Source organism: Pempheris klunzingeri, chromosome 1, assembly GCF_042242105.1.
Source record: "Pempheris klunzingeri isolate RE-2024b chromosome 1, fPemKlu1.hap1, whole genome shotgun sequence".
In the NCBI taxonomy this organism is placed as follows: domain Eukaryota; kingdom Metazoa; phylum Chordata; class Actinopteri; order Acropomatiformes; family Pempheridae; genus Pempheris; species Pempheris klunzingeri.
Window position 1 is genome coordinate 20,845,637 of NC_092012.1, and position 26,087 is coordinate 20,871,723.

The following is a 26,087-nucleotide window of genomic DNA, read 5'->3' on the forward strand; positions in this document are numbered from 1 at the left end:
CAGACAGAGGCAGGGAGACAGACCTTTACCTGCAGTGGGAGCAGCTGAATTCCACTGAGTCACACTTCAGCACCTCATTGATCCAGTGTGTGTTTCCGGTTACGCACAATGTATGTAAATATGTGTGTGTTTGTGTGTTTGTGCATGCTTCTAGTCTAGATCATTTTTTCTGTTTCTATTCTATTGCCCATCTCCCACCAATATTGGGCAGTAAATTGTAAATGACTGTACCTGTGTAGCATCCTTCTAGTCTTTTTGACCAATCAGAGTGCTTTAACACTACATTCACATTCACCCATTTACACACTGTTCAGGATGAGACTGATCATTCATACACATTCACAACCCAGAGCTATGCTTCAGCAGCAATTTGAGGTTCAGTGTCTTTCCCAAGGACACTTAGACATGTGGACTGGAGGAGCTGGGGATCTTCTGACTGGTGGACGGCCTGCTCTCCCTCTGAGCCACAGCCGCCCCATGGGCAGTACTAGTGTGAGAGAGTAATGCAGTAACTACAGTAACATTTTTTCTTTTAACAAATCACTAAATAAATTCCAGTAATACTATTACGGTTACCCGTTCCAAAAAACAACTCATTACAACCTTACTTTTGTTGTCCCACGTTCACAGTGCATACCAGCAAGCAGCAACTTATCAAGCTAGCTTTGAAGATGGAAACTCTTAAATTCAGCAGCTACGACTAATGACAGAAGAGGTGAGGAGAGAATGTGCTAAAGAGTCAGAGTGTACCTCCTCCCAACTCAGCGAACACTGTCTCAGCCAGGTGTGCTTTTCATCGATTCTGTAACCGAACTTTTATGGAAAAAATCTGCTAGTTTGAAGCCACAGTGCCACTGCTCTTACAAACAAAAACCCTGGCACTTACGCAGAGGCACATATGAGTAAAGTGGATAGAGTAGAGTAGAGTAAAAAAGATGCTATTAACAATTTTTGGGGGTGCAACAGAAAAGTAGCAGGATTGTAACATGTAAAGTAATAACTTTTTTAAGGAGTAATGAACAATATATTACATTTTTTGAGTAACAAGCCCAACACTGTGTGTGCGTTATATATGCAGACCCTGTTCACTCATGAAGGAAGCACATTCAACTTACTTCTAAGGCTCCGATTCCTCAGCATTATTAACTCATCTCTCCCTGCTAACACACACACTATGCATTTTACATGAGCATAGCTTTTCTTTCCTGCTATATTTCACATAATTATGCATATGCTGAGCAGTGTGTAAATGTTTATATGGATGAATGTGAGTGTAAGTGGGTGTTAAAAGGGCACAATATGTTTTACTATGTAACTGCTGCCAGTTTACTATGTAAGTCCTGCCTGTCTTATACAGTGTATGATAGGGAAAGAATTTATGTAGTGAGTTACTTTGGCAACTGTTAAGGAGAATTTTTTAGGGCCAAGATGTGAAGTTAAACACACAGACTCTGACCAAAGGTTGAGCTTCACTTTGGCTGAGGAATACATGACACACATTTATACCCAAAATGTCACCCGTTGTTCACAAAGAGACCGTCATGTAAAGCAAACGCTCCTGACCCCTTTGATATCAACACCAGACTGAAGAACAACGCAGACGTTACTTATTAGGAATACTAACAGTTTATACCCGCTTGTATAAAGTACGCCCATTCCTGTGCATATGTCAACAAAGTGATGTTGACCTCGAAACTTTTTAGAGGTAAAATAATTTGTATAAAATAATTTGTCACTCACAGAGGACATTTTCCTGCAGAACAAGTACTTCTGTATCTCTTGAAACTTTAAGTATATTTTGCTCATTATACCTCTGCACCACCTTTACGTGTAATTTTACATTGTTGTATTACTGAAGTAAAGGATTTTGTACCAGGACCTTACTCATGGAGACTTCAACAGGACCCATCACTGTCTGAGAAATGGTAACCTCTGACCTTTCTTTGATGTGGCACTTCTCCTGACACACTCCAAAAGATCGATTTGCTGCCTTTTCATGATAAGAGGTAGTATCTTGTCATACAACATCCTGCTACTAATTATTTTCCTTTCTGGATTCCTTCCAAGTACAGTGACATAATTCAGTGGTCGAAATAGTAGTCTAACTCAAAACTTCTAGATCAATCCACCTACAGTACACACAGGAGCCCTGCATGCAAAGGTCAGGTCATTAACACCCTCTAATATTTTTGCCCCCCCAGTGACAAATAAAATTGTTTTCTGGGAAAAGGGAAATGGCAGTTATAGAGCAGATGGCAGAGAATTTAGGAACAATTAAATAGAGTGAACTGGAGAAGAGGACATAATATTTATTGGGAGCAAATGTGGTTTATATTTAGAAAAGCGATAATTGCCTGCATTGAAAGATACCTGCTGTTGTGTAAGCATGTTCCATGGCTGGCAAGAGACGGAAAAAAGTTGGAGCAACTGAAATGGAAACGGACAGACTAGCACTGAGAAAAGAAGATTTAACAGCCATTAGTGGAATAGGGTCTGGTGCGGGAGGGAGGATTTGATTCCAAGTATGTTGCCAAGCACAAACTTGCAGGGATCAGGCTGTGGCTGCTGCCATGTGGGACTCACACAGTAATTGGAGTCATACCAAATTCTTTGCTGTCTGAGCAGGAGTCACCGTGGTGTTGTCCATAGAAATGATCAGCTCAGTCTGCGTTTGAGTTTGTGGTAGTGAGCAGACAACAGGAAAAGCAGATTTCAGTGCGGTGATGTCGGAGCATACAGTGCTGCAGCAATTATAGGGACAGTTATGGGATGCACCAATACCTCTATGACTTACCAAACTGTTACTATTTGCACTGGATGAGATGAGTAGAAGCACAACATCAAGCATGCACATATGGGTCTTTTTTCTTTCCTTGTGAAATGTTTGCATTTTTTGGCCATATTCCTGTCAGCTTCTAGTCAACTTTGGTAATTTATGATGATTGAAATCAAAAGTCAATGAATCAATGAACATGAACATGTAGATCCTATACATTGTTCTAAATTCTTCATTTCATATTATTTGTACACCCTGTAAAGCCTCTGTACTGCAGACATTTACCGTACACACACACACACACACACACATACACACATACACACACAAAGCACACACCACCTGCTGCATGCATTACCTGATAATGGCATGCTGTGGGTGTACTAAGGTGTTATGTTGGAGTGGCTGACCTAATACATTAGATTGAGCTCACTGTCAGGTCTTTAAGTAGCTGGGATCAGAGGCAGATACACAGCTAATGGATCCTTCTCTCCGTGGGTGGAATAACACAGCAAGAGCACTATTGGAAGTGGTGGAAGCACAAAAAACACCCCTGGCTTAACTTAAAAAAAAAAAAAAAGAGAAGACACCATTTGGACTGGATTAACTTCTTAACCATTTTATTTTCATTTTCATTCTTGTAATACACAGCCACTTCAATTTATTTAAGGCCGCTTGGGCTTTATTGTCAGTATGTTATACAGTGCTCGATCCTCAAAAGACTGAGTAGGGAGAAGTGAAAGAAATATGTCTAAAATATGTATGACCATGTGGTAAATTGTGTTGGAAATCACACAGAATGCTTGGTGCAATAACACTGATATGTGTTTTCGAAAGCAGACCTTGGAGCGGGGGTCCATCTCTGCACTGAGACTAACCTTTGCTGTCCTTCACAGTGTTTAACAAGAAGGAATTGTAGCCAATTGTTCTTTTGGCAGCTCTTTTACTTTGTTTTGGATAAAAGATGAGGTTGAAAACTTATGCAGTCTGACAAAACAATCCAGATCCGGAGGTGTGATGACTGGCTATATGCCCATACACAATTACACTGACAGTAAGTGTGAGGAAACATGCACAGATATGTCTGTGGATAAATCATTGTTTGTACAATTCAAAGCAAATATCTGTGGAACACTGATCAGTTGCTGAGGGCATGCTTTAATAGCATTTGTTGTTTTCAACTCCGAATTTGACTTTGTTTGCCTGTTTACATCAAATTGCTGAGTCTATTACCGGTGTTACACTGTAGGAGCAATTAATGTTGCAGCGAAAACGCTCCAGATGGGAGATGAGCTGGAGCTGTGTGGGTGAGCTTCCCATCACTTGGTTGACTTCTGATTATCTTGATATCTGAGCATATCAACATAAAGTGGTAGCGATGAGGGCGAGGATGGCCCGATGAAAATAGAGGAAAAAACAAGAGAAAAGTATTGAAAGCTCTATGTTTCTACCCTTCTGTCAGATTTTCTGCATTGTCTTTTCACATTTGATTTGTGCACTGACTGTATTTATCTCTGCACTGTCTAGAACAAGCAGAACCTGCTGTCCAAGCAGATAGACCTCAAGGGTAAGGAGCCAGAGAAGGGTGTGCTGATGTCCCATACCATCTCAGACCTGAGAATCCCTCTGTCCTACGAGGTTCGACTGGCCCCCATCACCACCTACAGCACTGCGGACTATGTCAGTCGCATCATACAGTACTCAGAACGTGAGTCTTATTTAAAACCACTTTTATACACTTTATACAAAACAGATGTATGTAAGTGGATTGCACATTTCTGAGTGTTAATCAATATCATTTTCTTACAGCCTACACCTACCCAAGACCTTCAGGTGAGATTTCTCTCTTAACTACATTTCCTGCTCTTCCATGTGGCTACATTTCAGAATTGTTGAGCTTGTCGATGTGACCTGATTGATGACAGGCTGGTTGAAGTTATGGCATTTTGAATTTTGGTGCAAGCTAATTGCTCACATGCTTTAAGTGATGTCAGCACAAGTTTGCAAAGGCAAAATTTGCCACGACTCAACCTGGGCCTTTATTAAATCTGGTTGCTAGGGAGAAGAGTGAGGAAGCATGTGATGGCTGGAAGCAGCTCCCTGACATTTATTGAATATGGGCTAAATATTTGAGACCCCTTGATTACACTATAATGAAACTATGCTACATATCACCTAAAATGTGCGCCTCCCTTTTCTTTCTGTTAGCCCCCTCCTTCTCTGTATCTTGCTCTCTTGCACTCTTGCTCTCCCCCTGCCTCTCATCCTCTCTCTTACCAATCCTCTCTCTTTCTCAGTCAATTGCATCTTGTCTGTTTTCTTCATTAAGAGATACGCAGCATTTTTCTGGCAGGAGTGGCAGTTGGCTCCGCCAGGGTGAGGCAATTAAAACAACAGCAGATTGGAACAGACTGCGAGAACAACAGTGCAAATTGAAAGGAGCGCATGTAGTGGAGCAGGGTGTGAATAGTAATAGATTAGCTTCCTAAAACAAAGAGGCACGCACAAGCCATCCTCATGGGGAGCGCGAGCCGCATGCATCTGCAGCGGGCTATGTGAGTGTCCGGGAAGCCTTCGCTAAATCTGTCAGCTTGGATGGTTTTCTAGAGCTGTTGTCGTACTCGCATGCCTCAATTTTCATTTGTTTGGTGAGTGTCTGATAGCGGCAGAGCCCTCCAGATGGGCTAATGAAGGTGACAACACCACAGAGAGAAGCCCCTCCATCTGGCTTAACAAGAAACGTCAGCATCAAGGATAATGACAATTCTCTCACAGAGGTCTTAAAGTATGTTCGTTTTTTTTCCATCCAGATAAATGTGGCAATATCAAAAAGCCAAAATCTGTCTCCCAAACATAAATGGGAGGACATAAAAAGAACAGCCGATTATTTGTCATCTGTCGTCTGATCATAACTTTCCTCAAGCTTTGTTATGAGAATGATGCAAATTCAAATATTCATCACATTCGTGAGGGGTTCTCCACTAAAAAACACCTTCTCCATAACAACCCATGCATCGACATTCGTATTCCATCCATACAACTCCCACATTACCTGTGAATGTTAGGCCCCATTTTCCTCATTTTAGAAATTAGAGCTCTCTGCATGTAAGGCTCCTCTAAAGCAAAGTAAAGTGAAAAGTATGAAGAAGCTCTTGATTCATATCAGGTAGCCAGCTCCCAAATCATTGGTTGTATTGATTGTTACATTGATATACTGTATAGGCCTGTCCAGATTCTTGAAAGTGAAAATGTTATATTTGAAATGCCATTTGGAATTAAGAATAAGAAACAACCTATATTGTAAACTAGGGTTTAGTAGCTCAACTGTTCTTCCTCAGGTAATTTAAAGTCTCCAGGCTACGTTACATTATTCTGTCAGAAATCTTCTCTCCTCAAACAGTAAAACTTTAGGAGTAAGATGTTTGTATATAACTTTTCATATGACCTGACCAAATATTAGTTACCTTTAAAATGTTCTGCATGTGGGAGTCATACATCAGAATATACATAATCTGTCGAATCTACTTCAAATTTCACATTATATACTCTGCCTCCTACATTGTGCCTATCACTTTCTCAGTAATTACCTGGCTGTCTGATCTCCACATTTCAAGTGCATATTGCAGACGTTATTAGACAGCCATAATGTTGCCATTCATTTCGTGGTAAAAGTGCGTGGGGAAAAAAAAACAGTACATTCACCTTTAGTTTGTAATGTCGCCTGCATGACATGTCACTGATTTAATGTGTTTTCCTCTCTTGTTTTTTGCCCACACACACACATCTAGACCACGTGTGTGGTTTCGAGGATGAGCGGATCTGTGGTTTCTCTCAAGACCGGAGTGATGTCTTTGACTGGACGAGACAGAATCACCTGACACAGAACCCCAAGCGATCTGCCAATACCGGCCCTGAGACTGACCGCAGTGGAACCAAGGAAGGTGAGCGAAATGGGAAATCATTTCGTTTGCAGCCTCAGCTCTGTGTACAGTAGTTGTTGTTGTGTGTCAGCAGAACTACGTTAATGCACAATGTGAAAATGTGGTTATAAATATAAGACAGGAGAAATAAGTAGACATGTGTTTTCACTCATAATCACATTTTCTTTTTGTTGCATTCCAGACTCTGGACAATAATGTAGTCTTGTTGGTTCCAGGGTACTACATGTACATTGAAGCATCGCGGCCACGTGTTCAGGGGGACAAGGCTCGTCTGCTTTCCCCACTTTTTAATGTGACCTCAGTCAGAGGCCCCAAGGGCTCCGGCCGAGTCCCATACTGTGTCTCCTTCTATTACCACATGAAGGGCAAGCATATTGGTGAGTAGTACAGTGGAGAATACTGTTCATAAACACACTGTACACACTGTACACACACACACCACCATGTGAGAGCATCCACAGAAATGCAATGACACACATGCTGACACTGGGTACTATTTGGGTTCTCATATCACTGGGTTGCTGTCAAAAACTGAACTCTGGGCTTGACCCTCGTTGGTGGAGCTTGTCAGACACAATATCACAGGCGTGTGTATGTGTGTGTTGGAGTGAGAAAGGTGGGTGGGGTGTTACTAAAGTTCTGTTTGTATGTTTCTACTTGCACCTCAGTATTTGTGTGTGTGTGTGTGTGTGTGTGTGTGCGTTTGGAGGTGCTTGAAGGGGGCAGTGGGTGTGTGATTTATGGCAGGGGCAAGACACAATCAGTCATCTAGGGGAGCTGTTCATCATAATATGCTCTGTCACACAGCTAGAATGCATACATCTTGTAGCCTGCACACCTGCACACACACTCTGATACACACCGGCATACACACACATGCATACTGTACTATATACACAGGCATGGATTCCCACAAAACATACAGTGAAACTTGCAGAAACATGAAGGCAAGACCACATTTATACACACACACACACACACGTACACACCATGCACTCACATAGTGTTGATTTATGTGTATATAGCCCAAGCATACAGGCTTCACTGTAGTATTTGTTACATCCTGACCTCCCCTGTCGCCTAAGGATGTTATAGTGTAAAGAAAGGCGCCCTGTTTGTGTGTGTGTTTGTGTGTGTGCGTGTGTGCACACCACCCAGATATGATTATGTAATGACTTTGCATATTTAACTGTATGAATGCAAGAAGATGTGTTGTGTGGATGGGTTGGAGGTTTCGATACAATGACAGAGAGAAGCTCACTCATTTCCTCCAAGTTCACAAAGTTTTTAGCCACGCTAGCATTATGGCTCTAAAGATGCCAATCTCGGTTTGTCGGTCACTCTGACTGTCGGTCGCAAATTAATTTTCACAACAAATATTGGATGGATTGCTATGAAATTTTCGGATTCAGCCTGCAGAGACTGAATCCGACTGAGCTTGGTGATCCCTGACTTTTCTGCTAGCACTACCATGAGGTTGATATTTTATCAATTATCAGATGCATTACCATGAAATTTCAACAGATATTCATGGTCACTAGAGGATACATTCTAATGGCTTTGGTGACTCTGTGACCTTTACTCTAGCGCCACCAATGGGTTTTTAACTGATGCTGTGATGTTTCTCAACATCTGTCAACATCAGTCCAATGGATTGGCATAAAACTTGGTACAGGGTCCCCAGAGGATGTATCCTGCTGAGTTTGGAGACTCTGTGTTTCCCTCTAGAGCCACCGTAAGATTGACTTTTTAGTTATTTATTGACCTATTGATGGATTGACGTGAAATTTGGTACACACATTCATGGTCACAAATGAATGACTTGTAATAACTTTAATCTCCTGACTTTTCATTGAACACCGTCATATGGTCAGAATTTAATTTTGCTCAATACTTTGGTTTATGACCAACTACCTGCAATACTCTGCCACTGGCTGAACCCCTGTCCCCCCTGTCCCAGGTTTGTGTTTGTGACTTTATTACCTTTACATCTTCACCACAATTGATTGCAGCACTGATTAGAGTGTGAAGTGCCTCATCAGTATTCAGGAATAAATCAAATACAGTGAAAAGATGAATATAAGCACCTCCCCCGCAGGCAGGGGGTGACAATATTTAGTGAGACAATTTACATAGACCTGCACCATATGCACCCACATAAGCAACAGAATTATAAACACACACAGATGTATTCATTCATTTAATTAATTTCTTTCATTTCATAAATGCAAATGCATACCCACAGTCCACAGAGGAAGCATTTGAACAATATAACAGCTAAATCTCTTCTTTGTTGCCGTTATTTAAGTTGGCAAACAACAAAGCTGCCCTTGCTGTCACCATGTCTTACAGAGATCAGAGGAATGTACGGTGCCCCAGAAATACTTTTAATCGCATAATTTGCTGTAAATAATTATAATTAGTCACATTTCCTGTCTTAAGACGGAAGTTTGTAATAAATGTACAATCACAAATCAAGAATGAATCTAGAATCAACACAAAATAAGTGCGTTTAAATCCAGCTGCTAATGTTTAATAGCATTTTTTTTTTTAATTTGAACTCAGATTCTCTCCTGTGAGCTACAGATTTCCAATAAAACCATCAAGGCCATCAAAACTGGCTGTCAGCTTGAAAGGCATATTTCTTTTATTCACTAACAAAAATAATAACAAATCCAAGGCCTATATGTTAATGTGCTGGTTGAATCTCAAAGCGATCAAGGCCATTAAAATCAGATATCAGCTTAGAAGGCAATTTATTGCTCATATTCACCAAAAATGCAACACTGCTGCAGCATATGTCACCGAAGACAGACTGAGACAGATTGAGACAAACCTCAGGAACATCTGTAGGGCTGCAGATCCATCTACTGTCTCTTATTCTACAGTGCCAAGCCTGTTTTACTCACACACACACACACACACACACACACACACAGAAACAAACAGGGACACACAGGAGACCCAAGAAACCCAAATGGAAACTGGAGGAACAGCTATGACCATGAATATTGTATAGATATATAGATGCTGTGTGTCAAGGGCTGTGCTAACACAGCTAGCTTGTTACCCCAGTCTTCATCCCCACAGAGCTGTAGAGATTCATACAGCAAACTAATTAATGAGATTAATAAAAGTATAATCTAGAACATACACAAGGTAGAATATTAGTAAGTAACCCCAAACTCTAATTTGGTTTCCATCACTCTTAAGTGAAAATAATCCAGTATTTCCAAATAAGCTTGCCAGTGGCACTCTGCAAACCTGAGCCAGTCTAAAACACTACCCATGCCAAACAAAACTAATTAAATATTGTTTATTGTTGCTGCCAGCAAGCCCAAAGAGAAACACATAAAGGTGAACAACAAAATGCATCACATGGGGAGGTCTTTATTTGCAGCACTGGCCTTTTTCACACCTGAAATCCAACTCGGTCAAAGAGCATTACGCTTTCTCTCCTAATTCTACAAAATCTTCAAAAGGGACTTTTACCTGTTTTGTATTCGCAAAACTGCACAATTATAAAACCGCTAACACGTGCAGCAATATGGGTCAGAAAAGGGCAACATTTCAACAGCATTTCTAAAAATATTTCCAACATATACGGCCTTTTTAAGAGTGTTAAAACTAGTTAGAGTACTTCAGTATAAAGCACTCCCTCTTGTATCCCTTCACTACCTCTGGCCATTAACGAGCTGATGGCCTCTCCTGCAGCTCTCTGTTCAAGCCCTTTCTAGCTCCCGTCTATACCTTCCTCATACTTGTTTGCTCACGCTTCCTTTCTTGTTGCTCTTCGTTTTTCTTAGTCTATATCTTTTTCCCACCATCCTCTTTGCACTCTCACTCTCTTCATTAACCCTCTATTTTTTCTTTCCAAGGATGACCAAAACCCTATCAACCCTCACTCTCCACGTCTCATCTCTCCTTTCACTGACCCCCTCTGTCTTGTCTTCATCTTGTCTCTTTTTGTCATTAAGAGTCACACTGTGTCTCCCTGGCAGGGGAGAGTGTGAGATCTGCCAAGGTAAGGCAATTAAAGTGACAACAGATTGGAACAGACTGAGAGAACAACAGAGCAAATTGAGGGAGGGCTTGTAGCAGAACAGGGTAACAGAATTTACTAATTGTAAGAAAGCACTGTGTGACTGATGTAGCATTGCCTTACCTCATCGCTTTGCTGTGGAACACCTACATGTAGGGCTGGGCGATAAAACGATCTTGAAACTGGATTGTAATAAACTTTATGTCGATAACAGTGCTTCAAGGTATTTTTTTACTTGATGTGGATGGATTTAACAGCCGAACACGCAGTAGAAATGAACTCGACAACAACCAATAAGTCAATTTGTGCAATTTTAGGCTTGCACATAAAAGCATGGCGCCTTTGCAGTCTTTTCAACCACACAGAGTGCTTTAACCCTACATTCACATTAACCTGTTGAACCCGAGCGGAGCCCAATTGGGCTCTGCAGGCAAGTCTTTTAAAACACAGCGGCCAGCAGCACACTCATCATGTACCAACATATGCATGTTGCACATCAAATTAAACAGGACAAACTTGGCTACAAGCTCATGTGAACAATTTTTACCTAAACCAAACACAACTGCAACACCAAGCAAACTAACGACCACATATGAAAATCATCATAGTGACACGTATCGAAACATTTTCTCCGCTACCATATGTGGCTTCATGCTAGACACACAAACGAGGTGTCGCATGAAAGCGGAGAGTCCAAGCATTCCAGCAGCATGCTCCATGTCGCTACACAACCAACAGTCAGTAAACTAACAGCCAGAGAACAGCAAAAATTCAACTCAGTTTTATGACGCCATAACCATAAATTATGTCTCACCTTTGCTGTGTTGTGCTATTTTATAAATAGACCTTGTGGTTGTAGAGATATGTCCTATTAACTTTGGGCATGTAATTTCCGAGCAGAGGCCCAAAATAGAGGCTTGGGCTCAACAGGTTAACCCATTTATACAGTGGGGGAGCTAATTGTACATGAGGAGCCCATTCATTCTCACACATTCACGCTCCAAAGCTGTGCTTCAAGAGCAATTCTATGTTCAGTGGACCCTCCAAAGGACTCCCGCACATGCAGACTAGAGTCGGTGATCAATCACCTGATTGGTGGATGTCTTGTTCTACCTCTAACTCTGAACCACAGCCACCCCATTTGAGTTACTGGTTAAGAAAGTGGATGTGTGTTTTTCAGGAAAACATTATGATCAGCTTGTTGTCTTGCAAGATTGGATTTAAAAGGTGGTCCTTTCTCCATGGTCTGGTTGTCTATTCAGAACTTTGAATAACATACTGTAGCTGGCAGATGATAGACTGGTGACAGACTGTAATGCTTAGTTTTGTGTGCACAGTCTAGTATAGCTTTGGGTCTAAGGCTAACCAGCACTAGAGGCAGAGACAAACAGGATGTGAATCCTATTAAGGTGAAGATGAGAGACAGGGGGAGAAGAGATGAAAAGCTAGTTTATATCTAATTTTCAAAAGACAGATGTACTGTATAACTCATTTGAATTCAAGTATAGCAGCGTGTTTGTGTTTGTGTGGCTGTGTATATCTGCTGTCGCCCCCCCTCTCGTGATTCTATGGACAAGAAGCCCTGATAATGTTGTGCCTTCTCCTCTGCTTCTCTGACACTCTTACCAACACACTCTGCTTTACCTCCGTCCAATCAATAGACTGCTTAAGAGAGTCCTCTTCCCTCCTCCATCTGTAATTTGTGTGTGTGTGTGTGTGTGTGTGTGTATATATTTAGGTGGTGAGGGTGAGGATGCAGGAAAAATAGGGGGGAGAGAGAGAGAGAATGGGTGGTGAGTGAGGAAGGAGACAATGAGGCTCAGACATATGGAGGTAAAAGGAAAAGGTGGGCCGAGCAGGTGAAGGTGAGCTACACCACAATTAGCCAATGTATTTGTCGCTCTCCATTACATAACCCCAGTGCTGCCCATGCTGTTTCAGATTTAATGGGATGAACATTTGCATGTGACTCTCTAATGTGGTTATCCCAGCTGCAATATCAGCACATCATTTTTACCACAGGCACTCAGCTGTTCGTACCTGCATGGAGCATGATACTAACTGTAGACGACCATACAAAGTGATCCTGTTGTTAAAGCAATAGTTTGATATTCTGAGGAAATACGCTTATTTGCTTTCTTGCCAAGAGTTAGACAAGATCGGCACCACCTCCTCCTCAATATTCAATTCAATTCAATTTTATTTGTATAGCCCAATATCACAACAGAGTGTCTCATAGTGCTTTACAAAGTTCACTGATATGAAGCCAGCAACTAGTTAGCAGAGCTTAGCAGAAACAGGGGGAACACAGGGGAAGAGCTAGCCTTGATTTGTCCAAAAGTAACAAAATCCTCCCACCAGCACCTCACTTTAACAGTTCCCTCTCTGTATGAAGTGTAAAAACATGTTGTGGTTTCACAAGGAGATATATAGAGGACTATTTCTTGACCAGGCAGAGAGACCTCCTGTAGGCTCTGTTGGTTGCCTGTCAGCCTCCTAGTGATGACAAGAGGTGTTCCAGTCTTAATGCAAAGCTAACCAAACTGGCTACAGGCTCCAGCTTCATATTGAATGTACAGATATCATATGTGTGTGTGTGTGTGTGACATGTGTCTCTGTGGTGGGCGAGTTTCCCAAAATCTCAAACTATTGCAAAACAAAGCAGTTGCCTGAAATTAATTAGTTTTGACAATTCTGACAAATTTAGATCCCAATGTATCTTTGAACCCATGCATTTAGCCTCTGTTGTGTTTCATTAAAGCAGTGTCCATGTACACTAGAAACTGAGAACATTTTAATACTTTTTTGACAATTATAGATGGTCAAAGACTAATTGTGTTCATTATTAGACTTAAGAGTTAGATAGTCTCTGTGCAACATATAGACATCCTCAACAGGTTATTTAAGCCTGTTTGCCCCCGTAAACAGAACGCTTTCCTAGTCACCCTTCTCTTGTCATGGAGTAGGAAGTTAATTACTGCATGCCTGCTGTTCAGGGTTGAAGAACATTAGTTTAAAGATGCACATACGTACAACAGAATCACAGACAAAGACGCAGGCATACATCCTCATGGAAACTGATAATTTATGTGCATACATGCACTAATATATCTACAGTATATAACACACACGTCCGTGCCCCCTGCCTGCATATTTGTTTAAGATACTTGTGGTTGGTTAATGTTCCAATTAGGAGCTGGCTGGTGATCGTTAAGAAGATGAATGATTCTCTCACACCTAAGAGACCTGAGAGAGGGCGGAAGGGGGGGCTGTTTGAGCCACTTCCTTATGGCTTGAATGGTGCCATTCGTTCTAGCTCTTTTTTCAGGATTCAGGACAATTGACTTTTAGGTTGTGTTTCCACAGTAGTGGAAATGTTTTTAGGATTGAAACTGAACATCATATGGCAGTGATGTGTATACTGTAGATTAAAGGAATCTCTCTCCATCTTCTTTCAGTTATTGCCTCTCTCTTTCTTTCTGCTTGCTGCTGTCTCACCGGACTGTCAATATGTAGAATTTCATACCGAGACATAACACCACTCATCCAAGGGGCTTCATTTATTTTTCACCTAAATGTCATCCACATGTGATATGTGACCTTAGAATTTCATATATATATTTATACGCATATACAATATGTTCAGATTTTGTGAGGAAAAAGCCTCAATTTTCTATTTAGTGGAAAAACTAGAGCTGCTAGATATTTGGTGATGTCGGGTGACTGAATTTATGCCAGTGACAATCAGTCAGAGCAGAGCTTGCTCCTTGGACAGTAAATTGTTGCTGGGCTATAAAACATGTAGTACTTTCACTGGGATGAAGGCAATCATACAATCAACGCCTTCTGTTTCTCTTGTGGCTGTAAACAATCAATTACATTTTTTGTAATTACAGAGGGATCTATCATTATTTGGTCAAGAGGTGGACATGAATGATTGTTAGGACAGGATTGAAGCATCACAACTGATTCTACTAGACTCAGATCAGAATTTGTTTAGTGCACCCACTGGATTTATTAAGTCATTCAATACATGATCATTTGATTGTCAAGACTAAAACACATGTCAGTGTTGGCAGAAATAAATCATTACACTTGAGTCGTTATGCTTGAAATGTTTTGCCTTTAGATTTCTATGAGTTTAAAGTACCCAACTTAACATAACTCTATATTCAATATAACATTTGCTCATTGATGGTTCAATTACAGTTTCTAATGATCTGTCCTGTCTGTGTGTTCGGCTGTGTGCGGCTGTTGGAATGCATGTGTGCATACTTTTCACAGGCACTCTTAATGTGCTTCTGAGAGTGAGAAGCATTGCTTCTGTGGACTCGGTGGTGTGGTCCAAGTCTGGTCATCAGGGCCCGGACTGGAGGAAAGCATTCTTTGACATCAGCCCCAGTGGACCCTTCCAGGTAATGGCTTGTTCTTTACTTTTCTTCCCAACAAAGACAATTACAAAGACAACAATGCAGCAGCAAAGAAAGTGCACAATTTGAACGTTTAAACCGGCAGCATAAGGTGTAACGTAAGAGTTATAATCCAGACATATCTTGGCCTAAAGGTATGACCCAGTCGTTTGAGAGCCAAACATGTACATGTTGTGTGCTCCGCACTGTTTGCTAGATGTTGAAAGATCTCAACCTCTGAATTTAAATGAGCCTCTAGTGCTTTCCCCTCGCGGGTTAATTTCCACCATGTGCCGACACCATTGTCAGGTCTGCTTGGGCTTGATGAAAAGAGAATGAAATGAAATTACATTCTTTTGTTTTATTCTTTTTTTCCCTGTCATGTCTCTCAGCTCATAGACATTTCCTCTACTGCAGCCATTTCCTCTCTACTGTGTCTTTCCCCAAGAGGAAGGCCTCCACTGCAGCCTAGATAGAACAGGGGGATTCTGTACTCTGTTGGCTGTTAGGAATCAAGGGAATTGGGCTTGAAACTCTGCTTGGAATTTGATGAATTTTTCAAAGGAAATTCTCCACAGTGACATTTAAAGCTCCACAGAACCGGAGAAAGTTATCAAATTTAGATTTACTTTGCCGGAGTCATTGCCATTGCATATAGTGGTGTCAGAGTGAGTTTCTTTTCCTGTTCCTTGGTGGAAACAAACCTTACTGCTAGGTTTTAGCAGCAAGGGGGTCACATGGCTAGAGAAGGAACTCAAGTTCTCTTTTGGCAAACATCTACCCTGTTAGTGTCCCTGCCAGCACATGAGTAGCTGCAGCTAATCACAGTCTCAGATTGTAAGCAATGAGAGAGTTTGCCCACTGGAGTCAATATAGTATCACATTATTATTCAACAAGCCATATTAATTTGTTTGAAAAGTTGTACTAATGAAAGCAATAATAAATATGTTAAACATTAAATGACCCCAAGCTTATATATGTGAGACTTGGGTGCATTTTTCAAATATTAAATAAATGTGAGTACAGCATTTTGACATTTGAGGACTGAGGGAGGTATTGATAGATGAGGGCCTCTGAGTGAACATTCAGCTCATTTTCTGCTGAATGTCAGCAGCAAGCCTATCCACACAGTAACCAGAGGATTATTTGCTTCATCAAGAATGTGCTGATGTCAGGGTGGAGAACAAGGTTTCACACCGATTTGAAAGATCCAAATAGCATGCAGATGGAGCCCCGTGCTGTGAGTGAAGTTAGCAATGCAGCGATCAGATAGGCTGGAGTGGTATCAAACTTTATGAAAAGGATTGGGTATCAGCCAAATGTGACCACTCCAAATTCAATGTAGTTTCTTCTCTTCAGTCCTTGTCATAAAAAATAACACAATTTAAATAAAACTTCAGTAATAAATTAATATCATGAACATTTTCTGAAAATAACACTGGGATGTCTCCTAGCTGAAATGGTGTGTTAAGTTGCTCTTTATCGAGTGATGTCTAATTACAGCATCCTGGTATCAGATTGGTATCATGTGCACATCCTGAGTTTAGCATCGGAATCACTGTCAATAGAGAAAGTAGGATCAGGGCATATATGATGTTCTGTAGTGTAATACTGTGTGGCTGTGTTTTTTCTAGGGGTTATATTTCTGAATGAAAATCACTAGGTTAAACTATATTTTACTTTGAATACAGTTTAAATACTCAGGTAGGACCCATTGTGCTGTAAGAAAATATACGATTGACAATAAGAGAATACGAAAGTCTCACATCGCATTTGATTTGCTCTTACAAGGCTATTTACTTAAAGCAGCAGATGATAGGATTGAGAGGAAAGTGGCCTCAGAATTTGAAAGAGTACAACTTCCTGGTCCCCCCTCCCCCTCCCACAACGGTACACAGGGGTAACACTGCAGATGGCCAGCTGGCCATGGAGCTCCTGGTAACTGGTGGGAGGTACAGAGTCGAGGCTCCTCCCCACTGCTGACTGGCGATCTCCCGCTTCTTCTCCTGGAGGCTCAGCTCCCCCCCATAATGAAATTGCAAAAGCCTCAACACTATGTTCATCAGAAACACTTTTATCACAGCTGATTGTGATGATTGTGTTTTTGAAATTACAAACTTACTCCGCATATTTGTCAGTTGATGAGAGATGACACACACACACAAGCAGACAGGAAGAGGTGGGATTGGGTGGTTTACTTTATAAATTCATGAGGTTATCGATAAAGATCAACTCTAATTGTGTATAAAGGAGCAGAAGTACAGAATCGCCTGTGTGAAGAAATACACTGCTAGTGTGAACAGCCAGGCTGCTGCCCACCAGAGAGTTGACAGTACATTGTTTCACAGAGCTTCCTCCTGTGTAAGAATTAAAGATCTATACTCCACATCAAATAACATGTTTCGTTTCATTTCTGAGGGATGTTTCTAAGCCATAGTGTTCTCAAAGCTCCTCATGAGGCCACTACTGATGATACTGAGCTTGACTCAGTTCGAAGGGGGAAGTGGGTGCTGTGCAGTGTGTGCACCGCCAGTGATTTTAGAGACTCCCTCTGCTCTGATTGATTGTTATCATTCAGGCATGGTGGATTCTCACAAATGACATTAGGAAGACTGGGGGAGGGGGTCAAAGGAACAGGATATTTTTCACAGATTACCTGTTTTATGTCCCACTGTCAGGATATAGTTTCACCTCCTTCAAAACTACTTGATTAGGAACTGATGTGAACTCTGTCTCATGTCTGAAAGTCTGACCATGCTCAAAAAAGATGAATTAAGCACAAGGGGTACAGATATCCCTAGTTTGAGCTGTACATTGTTTTCCTCCATTGTTGAAACTAGTAGTTTAAAGTTTAAGCTTACTGTCCACATTCAGTCAATAGTGGAAGAAAATGGTCTGGGAGTCATAACAGAGGAAGCATCTGTGTTTGACCGCTGTCTGTTGACACATCATTGTGGTCCCTTTGGCTCTTTGGCAGCTGTGCTTGCATTTAGCTCTTCCCTGTTGGGATGTGGCCGAGTAAACCGGATGACTCAGTCCTCCTTTCTGACTGGACATGATACTCACTCATTTTCTCCATCCTTTTCCACTCACTGTGTGTGTTTGAGTGTCTGTGTACAACCATGCAGAGAGAAAAAAAAGTGAGGGCAAAAAAATGATGATGGTTTTGTTTTGCGTGCCTCAACCCTCCTGTGTGTTTCTCGATTTCTTACTGTTTCTGTTTGGTTTTTTTTTCTTTCTCTCGGCTTATCTTTGTGTCTGGCCCTGTGCTGGGACAGGCGGACCAGTCGGGTCGATGTTTGCCCTGGTCCACTCCACACCTCCCTGTCTTATGACTAATGGCTCTAAAATCAACAGACTCAGGAAAGAGGGTGTTCAACTATCCAATACATACCCTCATCCCCACGCGCTCGGTCCACATATCTGTATTATCTTTACACATGCATAAACACTCTGTGTTAGATTCAGACTTGCACACGTACAGACAAATTCTTTTTTAAGCACACACACACACCAGTCTCCTATCCCCCGCAGCAATTAGCTATGACAGGTCAATTAACAGGCTTATTTATGGTCAGGGGATGCCTGCTAGTTGTGTTGTAATGATTCCAGATACTCTCTGTACGTGCATGGGGGAAATTGAATCCATGATGAATGTGGGCTGAAGGCCTTAGCTGGGGGCTGAATTTGCTCTTCATTAACTATGCCTCTGCAACACTGTGTTTCTTTCACCATTGAAGGGAAAATGATGTCTGAAACAGTGGTGTACTGTATGTTTTAGGGCTCCTCTGTGATGTAGGACAGTCCGGACTTTATCATCTTTGCATGTTAACGAGTCTCATAGGCAAAGGTTTTTCTGCAAACGCACACACACACACACACACACACACACACAATTATACCAAGCTAATTGTTCATTCATAAATGACAGTTACAGGATTTATCAGGTAGAATTAATCCTGTCAATACATCACTTAAGTGTGTTAACAGCATTTATTTATATCCCCTCATTCAGGCAACCTGAAGTGTTTATGTGCTTCAGTTTGTGTGTCTGTGAGTGTTCAGAAAGGTCTGAAGGTATCTCCTCTCAGAGCCAGAGACAGTTGACACAACCTGTCAGCTCAACACAGCACAGAGACATATACGTATATGCTGATAGACTTCACGCTCCGAGGCAGACGCCGGGGCGAACTGTGTCCTTTCCACACTGTGTCTACGTGGCGTTAAAGCAGGCAGCTTAATTGGTCCAGACATCATAACCTGCTGGTCTGGATAGCAGTTATACAGACAGGGAGAACTGTGTGTATGTGTTTATATGCAAATCATGAGGCGCTTTAGAGACACAGGCTGTGTGAACAAGAGAGAAAGAGATGTGGATGTGTGTTTTGTATCATTAGTAAAGCACTTAATGCATCTTAAATATTCATCCTCTAGTTTGTAATCGTGACTCGGGCAAAGGAAGGTGAGGACTAATGGATGAATGAGGAAGGATGCACGCAAGAGAGGGGTTGTCTCTTTGGCAACTGAGGGTTGTCTTGTATATGACTATTTTTCTCTTTTGCCTCTTCTTTGTGTGGTCATTCTTATGTGTCCACGAGTGTGCTGTACTGTATCTGCGGTGCCGTCTGTCCATTCCATCACATGTGTGGTTTTGTTTGCCCTTACTTCTCTCTCACATTTGTGTACGCATACATTTGTCCAATCCATCACCATTGTGTGTGTGTGTGTGTCCTTGAACAAGCATGTCCTGGAAATGTGACCACTACATTAAGTAATGTAGTGGTTCTCAATCATGCTCCGCTGAGGTTCAAAAGACCTTTTTCGCAACAGACATTTTGCCATGTCATGGCAGGAAATACACAGGCGAAGTTGACAACATTATATATGACAACATTCCATTTAGGCGGGTTAGTTCCATTTTGTACATGCCGGATCACTGGCATGGCTCACTGGGACACTTAATGGAATTGAGCATCACTTGTGCTTTTCCTGGTATGAAATGCCAAAATGTCTGCCGTGAAAAAGGTCTATAATGTTCAGGCTATCACAGAATCTGTCTCAACAGGTATGCCAGTTCTTCAGATTGCTGCATCTGTTTAATTCTCTCTCTCTCTCTCTCTCCCTCCCTCTCCTCTCTCTCTCTTTCTCTCTCTCTCACAAACACACACACTCACACACACACACACACAAAAGTAGAGTTGTTAAATAATGTAGAGAGCATGCAGCCTTGATCCCAGCACCAGCCAGAGGAGGCGAGCTGAGCTAAACATGCTTTGTTACTCTCTCTCGCTCTCTCTCTCTCACCTTTTCTCCGTTCTTACTACTTTCTGTTATGTATCGAGCTCCCAAAGGGCTTGATGAAATGAGATACGATGGGTGAACCCCATTTCTCTCTCTACTCCATACCCGTCTGTCTCTCTTGAGTTTTCTCTCTCTGCCTGGTCCTCCCCACTCATCCATGCCTCTCCTTCTGCCACCCTCTATAGCTGTTGCTCCCCCAGCTGCCCTGTCTTCCCCCATTGTCTGTCTGTCTCTCATTCTTCATCTCTATCTCTTTCTGTCTGAATGCCGGTTTCCTTACAATCAATGATAATGATTTAGCTGTCTGTTGTTGACAATGGATATTACCAGACACAATTGCTGTTGTTGTGTTCTGCTGTTTAGCCTCTTTTCTACAATTTGAAATGGTAAAGAATGGCTCTATTACGTTTATTTTGCCAGCTGCTACGGCTCACTGCATCTCAAACTCTTGGTAGTGATATTTATGAAGGAAGAGCTGACTGAATTAAATAGTGTTTGACTGCTGGGAGGTGAGGGATTTATATGGAAAGCCAAAAGGGTCACAATTTGTTACAATTTCCACTGCGTTTGAAGTCATTATAAATGCCATTCAGCGTTTATGAGCTCCAAGCTCTGTGCTGTATATCTGTGATTATAAATCCCAACTACATTGCAGTTAGAGTTATGCACATTCATTTATTTCACAAATAGGTTTTCATTACAGGTTAACAGTATTCTCAACGTAGAGAAATAAAGTTACAGGTTTTATCAACAATCTGTGTGTAAAATAGTATGTAGCGTCATAGCCATCATGACATTTGAACATTTTTCAACCTAATTTTTCAACACAATATTTCCCTAACACTAACCCTAAAGTACTTAAGTGTTTGTCCAACTAACAAAGAAAATTCTTAAAATTCCAAATCTTTTTTACTGTTTTTTTCATGATATGAATTGATTGTATATTTTCTTTAACATCATTATTGTGGAAAAGATTTATCTCTCAACCTAACCCTCCTATTATCCTTGGGGTCAATTTGACCCCATTCAATGTTTAACGTCTCTAAATAAATATTAGACATAATCTTTTTTGCTTCATATTTCATGACTTTTCCTAATTTAATGGGGACAACTGGGGAAACATAAAATTAACATGATGATATGTTTTCAACGTCCTGTACACATGTTTTACGCATCAGTGTTCCTTGGGGTCAATTTGACCCCAGGCTGTTTTAGCTGTATGAAACATAAGAAATATCAACATTTTACACACTTTTGTTTTGGTTGTTTTAGAGGATATTGAGGTCACTATAACAACATTTTATAATCTTCAAAAAGTATTATGGCCCTAACCTAACATAACCATAACTGTAGTAGTGAGAGAACCATCAGGGCAACCCTCCGGAAAAATCAGGGCATGCGGGTGGTACCTGACATGGCTGAAGGACTGAATGGTCATAACATTAGATCTGATAATTTCTTTACATCGTACACCCTGGGTGAAGAACTGCTGAAAAGGAAGGTTACCATGTTGGGGACAGTGAGATAAAACAAGCCAGAGCTTCCCTCTGAGCTGCTTGTGATAAAGAACAGGAAGGTCTTCAACGTTTGCCTCCACTGACAGAGCCACTGTCATCTCCTATTGCCCCAAGAAAGGGAAAAATGTCCTGCTTATGAGCACCATGCACAAAGATGCTGTCCTAAGCACCAGAGAGGACCGAAAACCACAAATTATATCATATTCATATTCACAGACATTGCACTTAGAGTAGCATAGAACAATCCTCGACGCAATGCTCAAATATACTTTTTTTATAGGTTTTTTGTAAATAAATAACTGTTATGCGTTCGTTACTGGTGTTCTGATGATGATGATGTTCTGTTTTACGAAGAAAATCCTTCTAAATTTTTGAATTTGTGTTCTGGGGTCAAATTGACCCTGAACATAATACATGTTACTATTCTTGATAACAGAAAGTGTTTTTAATTCCAAATGTTATAGGTAACAAAAATATGTACTTAGAAATAATATAAAGCTATTAAAACACAAATAAGATATGTCTTTCCAATTTTAGGTCAATCAGTGAGATTTTATGGTGATTTGCATATTTCTCCATAGTTGCGTGAAAAGTATTCTGGATGTATATGGGGGGTGGGTGGGGGGGTTGTTTTATTTAAAGGGCTATTTAGGTAGTCAACAAACCAACATGAAGTACCTGACATGGGGTCAAATTGACCCCAAGGATAAAAGATGTTGGTAAATTTGAAGGTAACAGGAGGGTTAACATTAGCACTGTTACATTGTCCCGGTCTTGTCTTGAGTGAGTCTCAAATCAGTAACCATTAGCATGAAAGTCTATTGTCTCATCCATTACACCACAGAGCCAGCCAAATAATCAAAAATGCCAGGTTGCAGGTCTTTTGGCTTTCTATAGCTTAAGTATTCACACATTGTTCATTTCCATTTCTTATTTACATACATTTTGCATGTGTGTCCAAGCGCATGTGCAGAATACAAACAAAATGGGGACCCACTGACGATTTATGGCACTATTAGTTGTCTTAAACTCCACAGGGTATCCTAAATATCCGTTAGTCACCGACAGACAGAGAGTCTGCAGCTGTAATGAGACACACATCACTTCTAAATAATAGAATTAGGCAGTATTATATCACAGCCAAACAAAGTTAGGCCAGTACATCTCTGATTTAGTATGGCATTTTTTAAAGTTAAGGACAGGTGAGAGATAATGTAAAATTAAAAAAAAGAATAGATGCAGAGATATATTGACCCTAGTATGGGTCTAGCTACATAAAAACAATGGATCATACATTTCTTATCATGTACCTTTATTGTGTCTATTATTAGATCCTCGCTGTCTAGTAAATGTCCAACTTCTCTCTCTCGAATTCTATCCCTCCAGTTTGTACCAGTTTGAACTCTTATGACATCACTAGGGTTATTTTTTCAGACTTAACAAAGCTACTCCAGAAGCACAGAAGCAATAATGACAACCGCCGTCATGCTGAGTTGTACTCCCATTGACGAGTAAATTGACTTGAACATAAGGGAAAATGAACGGCCCTTTAAGTTCCAGTTTCACCCACTCTGTTTTCTTACTCTGCCTCTGTCTTACTGTTCCTCTCTCTTTGTCTACAACTTTAATTGGTTTAAATCAGATAAATGTTAAATGATCCCATCTCAAAGGCCTGTTTACCAAGCCTGGGTAATGTCCATGCTGGGTTCAGGCAATGTCGGCAGGAGGGCTGTGAATACATGTCGGGTGACACGTGTCACACCTTTTCAGACTTCAGACTCACCACATTGTTTCAATCTGCATTACTGTGCTTGTATTTATGAACGGGGTTCTGAAACAATGTGATCATGCTGGATGCAGTTCCTTTCTTATGTCTAAACAGCAGTTTGCTGCATCAGCCTGTGGCTCTTAATAGCTGTTAATGCACATGTTGAGTACAGCCATAGCTGTGTCTGTGTCTGTTGCTTCACAGTTTAATGTTGATTTCTTTTTTCCTTGCAATTAAAGAAACGATTAACCCAAATTCCCAACAGAAATAAACCGCCGCAACCTTGTCATGTCCATTACTTATTATCTCAAATTTCCCCTTTGAACAACATTCATATGATTTTCTAATTCAGATGAATTCCCAGAGGGCTGCTTTTTGAAGTAAATGTTATTTTGTTCCACTGAGTGCAGGAGTGACTGCATATTGATGTGTGCTTCATTTCTGCCTCATGTTGAGAGCATGTCCACTGAGAACACAAACTTTCCAGTCCTGTGTACAGCTCACTGACTGCATACACCAAAGGCCTTTGAGGTGCTGCCACTCGTCTCTGCATTTCCCCTCTCTTTGTGCTCTGTCCAACAAAAGTAATGATGTGTTAGAAAACAGACTCCTTGCTGCCTCTCGAAAAGAGCTGTGGCCCAGCCGATGGCTTGCATTAACAGAAGGCTGTTATTGTAAACAGCGGTAGAGCCGACTGATGAGTAAGTATTGGAATTTCAATTGTTTACTGCCTGCTGGCCTTGATTACTGCATACTGTCTGTGTATATGCAAGTTGTAAATTAATGAAATGTGAACTGTCATTTTAGGAGCTCTGCTCTTGATTTGGGTTGTTTGTGTCTTTAGAGAAAACTAAATAGTTTTTGAGCTGTCCGTACACATCAAACAAGTGCTTTAATTGTTCCATGGAACAACCATCTGTCTCACTTGCCAAGCTTGCCAATCACCTTCCTGACTAAAATGAAAAATAATCGGTGATTTGGTTTTGAAGCTGGTTGTTGGCGAAGACCAACTTTTAAAGCAGAAATGACGTGCACATAAAATCAATGGAGTTGGAAAAAATAGGTAACATATTGTAGGAGATTATTTGTGTCCCCACTCGCTCCTCTGTGCATTACCCAGAGGCCATCTGTGTTCCTCGCAGTGTTTGGTACCTGGGGGGCTTGTTGGAAACCAGGCCAACCCACATTAGTGTGCCTCACACTGCACCGACTCCCGATTCTTTTCTGCACTGGTATTTCAAAGCTGTCCCTGTGCATTTCCCTCTCTCTCTCTCTCTCTCCCTCTCTCTCCCTCCCTCTATCTCTCTCTCATGGCTGTGTCCCCTCTATGTGGACAGCACATCAATGGGAACATTAAAGGTTACAAGACTCAACAAAACGACACATTCACAACTCCAACCTGGCACTTTATTGTACACTCTTTGATCCTGTAGTCACACACACAGCCCTACACACACACACACACACGCACACGCACACACACACACACACACACACACAAAAGCTGTCTATCATACTCAGACTTCCTCACACACACTCTCTGTGTCTCACATTGCACACTGTTACGATAAGAATTAAGAGAACTTTGCTCGTAATTTTTTTAAGATGAGAATTTGTGTTTTACCTCTCCAAAACAGAGTGATGCTCTTGGCTCCGTGTAAATGTCATGGTTAAATATCACACACAATAGATACAGCGGCAGCCTTTCATGGCCCATGACACCATTTTCACATCCCACAAGCTCATGACCCTTAGCACTTAGAGAAATGTTCAAGTATTCATGTGAATTTTACAAAAGCAGACTTTGGTAATACGTGATCTAAAAAAATGAAATATTTTGCTCTATATATTTGATCATAAGTATCAGTCCTGAAAATGTTCCACGCTTGTACATGAACAACCATGCCATTCCCAAGGTTGCGGAGCTCTGAGATATACTTGACCTCAGCACCGTGCCTAGCAGTGAGGTTTAAGTGTGAGCCATTGCAGACTCACACTTTGACTTGATCTGTCAGTGAACATCAAGTGAAAGGGCACAGGCCTGTTTCCTGAGCCTTTCCAGAAAAATAAACACATAAACATAATCATTCTTTTTCCATCCTATCTTATACGGCAGAATATTACACTGCTTTGTGCTCTGCCAATCTGTTTAATACCATGCTCGGTGTGATTGTGTTGTTGTGTAGCTTAAAAGAGATATTTGTGCTGTGGTTCTGTGTATTAGTGTGTCGAAGCCAGACTTCGTCTCTGGGCTTCTATCCTCAAATTATTTTTCTCACTGGCTGTAATTATACAACAATCTGCTGTCTTTGCTTTGACTTGTTTGATTCAG

At 41.1% G+C, this 26,087-nt stretch overlaps 1 protein-coding gene across 1 annotated transcript in view; it reads left to right on the forward strand.

Moving 5' to 3' along the window:
* Window positions 1-26,087, forward strand: part of LOC139203484 (MAM domain-containing glycosylphosphatidylinositol anchor protein 1) — a 170,314-nt gene that overhangs the window by 135,246 nt on the left and 8,981 nt on the right. Inside the window, exons 11-15 of the mRNA XM_070833253.1 lie at window positions 4,304-4,484; window positions 4,586-4,609; window positions 6,565-6,717; window positions 6,933-7,094; window positions 15,044-15,174. Of these exons, the coding sequence (XP_070689354.1) occupies window positions 4,304-4,484; window positions 4,586-4,609; window positions 6,565-6,717; window positions 6,933-7,094; window positions 15,044-15,174 (651 nt within the window). The remainder of the gene's footprint in view (window positions 1-4,303; window positions 4,485-4,585; window positions 4,610-6,564; window positions 6,718-6,932; window positions 7,095-15,043; window positions 15,175-26,087) is intronic.